The 9073-nt window shown below is 44.5% G+C and overlaps 1 protein-coding gene across 1 annotated transcript in view; it reads right to left on the bottom strand.

Moving 5' to 3' along the window:
* Positions 1 to 3810: 3810 nt before the first annotated feature.
* The window catches only part of LOC103371797 (parathyroid hormone 2 receptor-like), a 40349-nt gene continuing 35086 nt past the window's right edge, over positions 3811 to 9073 (bottom strand). Inside the window, exons 7-9 of the mRNA XM_008301248.1 lie at positions 5102 to 5259; positions 4289 to 4315; positions 3811 to 3937 (exon numbers count right to left, since the gene is read on the bottom strand). Coding sequence (XP_008299470.1) covers positions 3811 to 3937; positions 4289 to 4315; positions 5102 to 5259 — 312 coding nt within the window. The remainder of the gene's footprint in view (positions 3938 to 4288; positions 4316 to 5101; positions 5260 to 9073) is intronic.

Here is a 9073-nt window from a genome sequence, read left to right as displayed (position 1 = left end):
AGATTATTAACACGAACCAGTCGTCGGTCCCACATCACACCAGTACTTGCTTCACTACATTGGCTTCCAGTAAAATCCCGCATTCACTTCAAAATACTCCTAATTACTTTTAAAGCCCTGCACAACCTCGCCCCCAGTTACATTTCTGATCTCTTAGTCCCGTACTCAACCTCACGACCACTCCGTTCATCAAACCAAAACCTCCTATCCATCCCCCGCTCCAACTTAGCAACTAAAGGTGACCGCGCATTTGCTATTCTGGCCCCAACCCTCTGGAATAGTCTTCCCCAGTCCATCAGATCATCAAATTCCATAGACAGCTTCAAGCAGCTCTTAAAAACTCACCTATATAAACAAGCATTTCATTAAATCAGGACAGTGTAGGGTGTGTGCGTGTGTATGTATATACTTGTGTATGGATGTTTATGTCTTTATTGTGTCTGTACCGGTGTATTAAGTGTTGGTTATGGGTCTGTCTCAGGGATTGTTTGGGTCTTGTGGCCATGGTGTGTGTCAGAAAGTTTGTATTCTGCTTGCTGAAACTGTTTTCGTATTCTTGTTTTTCCTATTTGTTCTATTTATTTCTTTCTATGTAAAGCACTTTGTAACATGTTGTTTTAAAAAGCGCTATACAAATAAAGTGTTACTTACTTACTTACTACTCTAAGGTGGCTCACCCTCTGAACCAACTATTGTCAGGTTACCCGCCCACTGCGAAGAAATCTAAAGGGAAGCCAAGAAACCTTTATCTAAACCCCTCAGAGCCTTTTGGTTGCCTTGTGGGATGAAAACTGTGAAACGGCTTTTGAGGAACTAAAGCGGAGGCTCACACAAGCTCCTGTGCTAGCTTTTGCAAACCCTCAGCAACCTTACGTGCTACACGTGGACGCTAGCCGCGAAGGGTTAGGAGGAGTGTTATATCAAGAGCATAGCGAAGGTTTAAGGCCCGTGGCTTTCATCAGCCGTAGTTTGAGTCTTTCGGAGAAACATTACCCAGCCCATAAATTGGAATTTTTGGCGCTGAAGTGGGCGGTAGTGGACAAGCTGCACGACTATCTGTATGGGACTAAGTTTGAGGTGAGGACCGACAACAACCCACTGACCTATGTTTTAACATCGGCCAAGTTGGATGCGACAGGTCACCGTTGGCTTGCTGCCTTATCTACCTATGACTTCAGCCTCAAGTACAGATCCGGTGTTCAGAACATCGACGCAGATGCCCTTTCTCGTCGCCCACACCCCGAAGCCATCAAAAAGTTGGAGTGGGAAGACATTCCTACAGCAGCGGTGAGAGCTATGTGCCAGCTGTCAGTTGTGACAAAGCAGAGAAACCCACCTTTGAGCAGAGCAATCGATCATTTGGGGATTTCCCCACAGGCTATCCCGCAAGCCTATTGCAATCTGTCTGCTTTGAGTGTTAAGAATATGCCAGTTCTGAGTCTTTCGGAATTGTCAAGTGCTCAGCAGGAAGACCCTGGCATCAGGAAAGTGTGGTCAGCTTTGAACAATGGCAATGTCACACAAGCTGCCAAGAAAGAAAATCGAGCCTGTTCTTTACTTCTGAGAGAGTGGGACAAGTTGAAGATGCAGAAAGGAGTAATGTATCGAGTGATACGTCCCCCTGGAAAGTCTCCCTGTTCCCAGCTTGTTCTGCCAGAGAAGTACCGAAACGCAGTCATGAAGTCGTTGCGTGATGACTTGGGGCATCTGGGTTCTGAAAAAACGTATGGCCTCATCAAAGATCGTTTCTACTGGCCTCGGATGAAGTCAGAGATCGAAGAATACTGTAAGGGTTGTGCACGGTGTATTAAAAGAAAGACGCTGCCTAAGAAAGTTGCACCGCTGTCTCATTTGCAAAGTGATGGCCCATTAGACCTTGTGTGCATGGACTTTTTGTCCATTGAGCCAGATTCCAGTAATACAGAAGATGTCCTTGTCATCACTGATCACTACACCCGCTATGCCCAAGCATTTCCAACGAAGGACCAGAAAGCTTCTACAGTGGCAAAAGTGCTTCTGGAAAAGTATTTTGTCCATTATGGTTTGCCCAAGCGGATGCACAGTGATCAGGGTAGGGATTTTGAGTCCCGCCTCATTCATGAGGTATTGAGTTCACTTGGAGTTGAGAAATCAAGGACAACGCCCTATCATCCTCAAGGAGACCCTCAACCTGAGAGGTTTAACAGGACACTGTTGGACATGTTAGGGACGTTAGAGCCGAGCAGGAAAAGAAAATGGAGCCAACACATTGGACACTTGGTTCATTCCTATAATTGTACTCCAAATGAAGCTACAGGGTTTTCACCCTACTTTCTTATGTTTGGGCGCGAGGCCAGATTACCTGTAGATCTATGTTTTGACACTTCTGTTGATGGCTCGCAGCAGAAAACTTACCTCAAGTATGTGTCTGACATGAGGAAGGAGTTGAAGGCGGCTTATGAGCTAGCAGAATCCCTTGCTGCCAAGCAAAATGACAACAATAAGCAGCGCCACGACAAAAGAATCAGATTTTCACAGTTGTTGCCGGGAGACAGAGTTTTGTTGCGGAATCTTGGACTTCATGGGAAGCACAAACTGGCCGATCGCTGGGCCTCGAACCCTTATGTCGTGGAAAGTCAGATGCCGAACCTACCAGTATTCCGACTGAAGCCTGAAGATGGTGACGGACCCGTTAAAATCCTCCATCGAAATCACCTCCTGCCCCTAGGGAAGAGGATCTGTCCGGATCCTGTATCAGATCCAGATCCCGCACCTACCAGGAGAGTTCTTCGACGGAGAAGACAGACAAAACACCACGATGAGTCTGAGGAGGGAAAGACGCCAAAAGAACCAACCGAAAGAGCAGAACATCACCCCAGTGATTTAAGGAAAGGAAATGCACAGACTCTGAAGATGAGGATTATGGTCGGTGGTATGATCCCTCTTTTCAACCTCCCAGAAACGACACGCATGATGACCTGGTAGCACCTTTCAGTTTGGACTTGGATGTTTCTTTGAGCCAACAGGCTGACCAACCAAAAGAAATACAACACCTGCAAGAAACTGAAACAGGCAATGAAGATGGTGTTGATACAACCGAGTTTGAACTACAAGAGACTCAGGATGCAACAGGGGGTGAAGAGAACCTTCAGACTCAAAAAGACACGGACTCTGAAACTCAGCTCAGAAGGAGTGAGAGAATAAGGAAAGCTCCTTCAAAGTTGACTTATGATACTCCAGGGCAACAGAGTGTCATTGCAGCTCCTACTGTAAAGTTTGTGTCTTGTATTTACAAGTGGATAGGTACTCCTGTTATTGCTTGAGTATGGTTCTTTGGGGGTTTTCACTTGTCATGTTGTGTTTGCCAAATCCTAAACCATGAGGACATGTTTTATTTGGTGGGGGGAGAGTGTAATACCCTGATAAATATCAGATGTATTTATTTGTTTTCTCCTAGATATTATTTTTTTGGTTATTTCAGTATATAGTTTAAAATCTATTTCATTGAGTTTAAGAATGTTAAAAGTGTATCTGATTACTTCTGAATTCATGACCTTGGGGTGTGTTTTTTTTGGTTGTGGTACTTCCGGTGTGACGGGGGATGAGTAGAAGAAGAAGCGGGTCTGCATGGCGTAGTGCAGGAATTCTGGGACTGTGTGCCACTGTAGTGTCACGGTTTGAGTGTGCAGTTAACGAACTGTAGACAGGTAACGGACACTGAACTGCGTGAGATCGGGAGTTTGACTCTCCGGCGTTGTGGAGTATTTTTGTTGCCGGAGGTGAAGCAAGTTTGAGTTTTGGCTAGCGGAGCTGAGCTGGAGCTACCGCGCGTCACAAACAGAGAGCGGCTGCCGCGCCATCACGGTCGGAGTGGAGCTGAGGAGCTGTGCTGCTGGTCCGGAGAGGAGCTGCTGGGTCGTCGCGGACGGGGAAGAGCCGGGTCGCCGACGGACGGGAGCTGTTGGGTCGTAGCGGAGGACAGCGTTCTTTTTTTTTCTTCACGGGATTCGTCCATCTTGTTTTCCCTGCGGGGGTACTCACAGAAATCACACAGGAGTTCCAAACTAAGCGCGCCACCGAAAGTAAGAGTGCACTCAGGTTGACATTTTGGGGACAAATATTTTGACCCGGGTCATATTCTTTATTTTCTTTCCATTTGCAAAGAGTGTGTTTGAGTGTTTTGTATGTTTAATACATTTCAGAGAAACCAGAGAACTGGAGTTGTGTCAGTCAATGTGTGGTCTGATTGTGAAGTCGTAATGTTTAATCCAGTAATAGTGTTGTAAAATAAGTGAGAATCATACAATACCTTAGACTGTTTATTTTCGAGATGTATCTTCACCATATGTTAAATTTGAGTTAGAGGTAAGCCTTGTCTTGTTTCCCATTAAGGTAGGTTTCCTATATGAGCCGATGGTGAAAGTGTTACACACACACATCTCATGTCTTTGGTGGCATCGTGGGTACGTGTTATGTTGTACTATCGTTTGTGTCTATTTTTTGGTGATATCTTTGAGAATATATTAAGTTTGGTGACTTTTAATGTCGAAAAAAAGCGATCTCATTTGGTAAACGTTAGCAGTTGCTAATTTGGTTTGTTAGTGGGCAATGATAAATAATATAAGAGAGTACGTGGTTCATTACAGTTATAAGAGTTGTTAAAAATGCTATTTCATACACTGTAAGCTTCAGCTTTAAGTTATAAAGGAAAGTAACTCATTCAAATATTATGGAAGTATAATTTTGAGTTGTATTGAAAGCTAAAGTACACTTGTGTTTATTGTAGCACCTGTATATTGCAACAAATGACTGATTATGCTTTGTGCTGTATAATACAGTTTCACCTTTCCTTGCATCAGTAAACCTGTGGAATAAGAGTCGTGTCTTCACAGTCTTGATGTTTGGAATGAGTTAGCTGACTGCCCAAATGATCGCTGAGGCAGTACATATATTGTTGCACTGTATTGTCTGTATAACCATAAACCAGGCAAATTTATGCTCTATTCCCTAAGGTATTGGCTTTATTTCACCTGAAGTGATAGGAGAATTGCTTAAAATTAATGCTTTAGTCATGTGGCATTATGTCATGTCAAGTGTGATATGAGAAATGCACTCGTATTGCTTACCCCATCCGATGAGTGTTAAGCCCCAGAGGTATTTAGAATCTGATCGGAAGGCCATGAAGATGAGACTGTGGAGGTAAAGACCTTCTACCAAGACCCAGTAGTAGTTGGTGGCCAGAAAATAGATGAAAAGCAGCACCGTCACCTTGCAGCCAATCTGATAATAAAACATTAACACTTTTATATCACATTCCATTTGTACTTCATTTTATGCAGCTTATTAATTCACCTGTATGATCACATGTTCTTGCAGCACTTCCCACACAATTTTTACACTACAGATGCCCCTAAGAGATTAAATGATCTGATTACACTTAGTCGCACTTTGTTGTAGAAATTTGCAAAAGAATGAATATGAGTGCACAGCAGTAAAATTCATGGCAATAAATAAACATTTGTATTTCAATTCAAGTGTGAATGCCTACTTTTGTCACATTTCATTAACTGACCATCACCTGAAACATAAAGACCCAGTAAAGCAACAACTGGATTCTATGAAGTACTTTATTATGCATGCAGCTGATTGTAAAGTGAGTAGAGCAGAGAGTCACCAAAATGATAAAACTGTATGATTTCAAATGAATATTCATGACATGTACAGGTTATGTAAAACCCAGCCCTGTGTCTATTATATTAACACTCTGTAAACCAGTTCACAACAGTGACAATGCAACACCACTGGAGGACAAATGGCAAGAAAAACCTCCTTCATCTGCACTGCATGGTGCTCCGTATAAGTAAAGAAGCTACTTTAAGTATCTGTGTATTAAGGCTAATACTCTGACAATATGAGTCACAAGAAAACCATGAGTACGTAGACACATCATCTATGGGCACCACATGCATATTCAGGTGCACAGCTGTGATCTAGTCATGTTTTTATCCCTCAGTTTGTCTTAGCTAACATATCGTAAGCTGTAATCCATAAAGTAAGCATTTGTCAAGGTATATGCTACTCTAACTAGGCATATCCACATTTAGTATTTGATATACAGTAACCACAGTCAATGTTACAGGCTGTGTGGCTCAACATTTTTCATGAATTACAGAACCAGCTAATGCGCACTCTTCAAGGCAAATGTATCACTCCAAATTGTGTTTTCCCTTATTGTCAGTAGTCCTTGGGTGTTTTACTGTCACTGTGCTGGATGATGAATACGCAGAGTTTGACATTACAAGGTTGTTCTCACATTCATCTGATAAAGGGGGGAAGTTTCTCTGAGTCACACACTGAATTTGCTGTTAAATGAAATAACACAAAGGACTGCATTTTCGTAGAAGTGACACCAAATATATTAATGTCTGCTATTCCAAATAACAAAATTTACCATGAAGATGCATTGTCAAAGCATCCACATTTCTAAGATGACCGTTTTCTTTTCACTCTTCTTATGCCGCACGGTAGATAGTGTGCTACTAGATACTTCATTATGTACTCTGGGCATTTTTACAGCTTCATCTGTCAGTGCTTGATTGTATGGGCTTATTTCATTCATCATTTTGATTAAAGTGGAGAAAATGTTCCTCAGGCCCCAGGTTCGACACGCCCAGGACCCTCTACAATTTCCCTACCAGAAAAATGTTGGGGTGGAGGATGCTGTGCTGTACCTCCTCCATTGAGCCCACTCACACCTGGACAAGGGAAGTGGCACTGTGAGAATTCTTTTTATGGACTTCTCAAGTGCCTATAACACCATCCAGCCTCCGCTACTGCGGGGATAGAAAGGATGGGAGTGGACTCGTGCCTGCTGGATTGGATCTCCAAGTACCTCACTAACACACTACAGTATATCAGACTGACACTGTGGTTAGCAGCACAGGGGCCCCTCAGGGGACAGTACTGGCCCCTCTCCTCTTCACCCTGTACACCTCGGACTTCTGTTACAACTCGGAGCTGTGCCACATACAGAAGTACGCAGATGACACAGCCATCATGGGGTGTATCAAGAATGACAGAGAGAGTGAGTACAGGAGTGTGGTGGACGACTTTGTTGTCTGGTGCTGAGAAAACCACCTGGAGCTCAACACCTCAAAGACAAAGGAACTGGTCAGAGACTTCAGGAAATGTGGACCATGCCCACAACCCGTTCTGATTGAGGCACATGAGGTTGAACTTGTACAAAACCACAAGTACCTTGGGCTGTGGCTGGACAACAAGTTGGACTGGACATGCAACACAGACTACCTGTACAAGAGGGGACAGAGTAGGCTGTACTTCCTGAGGAGGCTCCGGTCGTTCAACATCTGCAGGAAACTCCTGCGGATGTTCTACCAGTCGTCGGTCGCCAGCGTCCTTTTCTACGCCATGGTGTGCTGGGGCAGCAGCACATCAAAAAGGGACGCATCGAGGCTGGACAAATTAATCAGGCGGGCCAGCTCTGCAGTGGGCATGAAACTGGACTCCCTGGTGACAGTGGCAGAGAGGAGGACACTGAACAAACTTCTGGCCATCGTGGACGATGCCAGCCACCCTCTGCACACTGTCATCATCGCCCAGAGGAGCCAGTTCAGCGACAGGCTGCTCCTCCCCAGGTGCAAAACTAACAGGACCAAAAACTCCTTTGTTCCGCGAGCCATCAAACTGTTCAACTCTGAGCTCGGGGGGAGGGGGAGGAGCAGCAAGCAGGGAGAGGAAGAGAGCAAGGGGTGAGGAGTGAGGACATTGGGGTGAGATAGAGCATCATGCTCTATCACCGGACTGTGTGGAATATTTTGGCACTTTGGTACTGTTACTGTTTCCATTATGTACAGAGTTGTACAGAGTACAAGTAGGGCCTCGGGCGAAGGGCCCATACTTTCACCTCGAGACTCCATTTAAACTTTAAAATGTTGATGTGTCCGTCCCCTATTTCAAAGCATTTCTACTTTTTTCATATCTTCAATCGTTCCTTCGTGACAACCTCTCAAGTTTTGAAACTTTTTCACCCCTTTTCAGCCTTTACAATGGGTGTGTATGTGGTCCTTTAGAGTGAATGATGACATCACTAGAGTGAGAGCTCAGAAAAAAATCACACAGTAAATCTTTTTTTAACTTGTCGCTCTGGCCACAATTTTTATGCCACAGACATCATTTTTACATCAAAACGTAGTAAAATTTGTCCTCCCTCTCACAATGTCACTTTGGAAGCCCACAGAATTAAGTTTGGGGGGGCTTTGGAGCCTTGTTCCTCCACAAGTCTCTCTTCCTTCCCCATCTGCCCCCATTCAAAGACGGCTACGGAGTTTTCTCAAGGACCACAAATTTACACATTTCTTCTCAAATGATTGTGCGCTCATTTTTGACTCTCGGGACATGAAAAAATATGTCTCTCTAATGCCCACGGTCATGGCTTTCTGAAAATGTGCTCAGCTTTTCTCTCCGACACACGGTTTTGACAAAAATGGCAGTTGTTTGACGTCTTCTCCTTCTGGTTTCTTCTACTGATTTGACAGTTAAACCAAGTATCTGTCGCAGCTGTGTGCTTTGTTGCGGCTGTGTGCTTCGTTGCCCGGCAACGCTCTGACCCTACTCCCCTCCCCCCCCTCCCCCCTGCTCCCTCCACACAGCAACAGCCCTTCACACAGCTGAGGCTTAGGTTATTCAAAGTTTTTAGTAGGTTTGGGAATTATAAAATAGTCATTTAAATCCCGGCAGACTCCTGTGGCACTCTCAAATTTTCTGCAAGGAAATTTTCTAGTTATTGTTGTTGTTGTTATTATTATTATTATTATCCATCCATCCATTATCTATACACCGCTTGATCCTCACTAGGGTCGCGGGGGGGCTGGAGCCTATCCCAGCCAACTTAGGGCGAAGGCAGGGGACACCCCGGACAGGTCGCCAGTCTATCGCAGGGCCACACTTAGAGACAGACAACCAAGCACACTCACACTCACACCTACAGACAATTTAGAATCACCAATTAACCTCAACATGTTTTTGGACTGTGTGGGAGGAAGCCGGAGAACCCAGAGAGAACCCACGCTGCACG

This window comes from Stegastes partitus, unplaced genomic scaffold (assembly GCF_000690725.1).
Source record: "Stegastes partitus isolate 25-593 unplaced genomic scaffold, Stegastes_partitus-1.0.2 Scaffold1648, whole genome shotgun sequence".
NCBI lineage: Eukaryota > Metazoa > Chordata > Actinopteri > Pomacentridae > Stegastes > Stegastes partitus.
The sequence above is the reverse complement of the archived record's forward strand: the minus strand, read 5'-3'. Positions and strand labels throughout refer to the sequence as shown.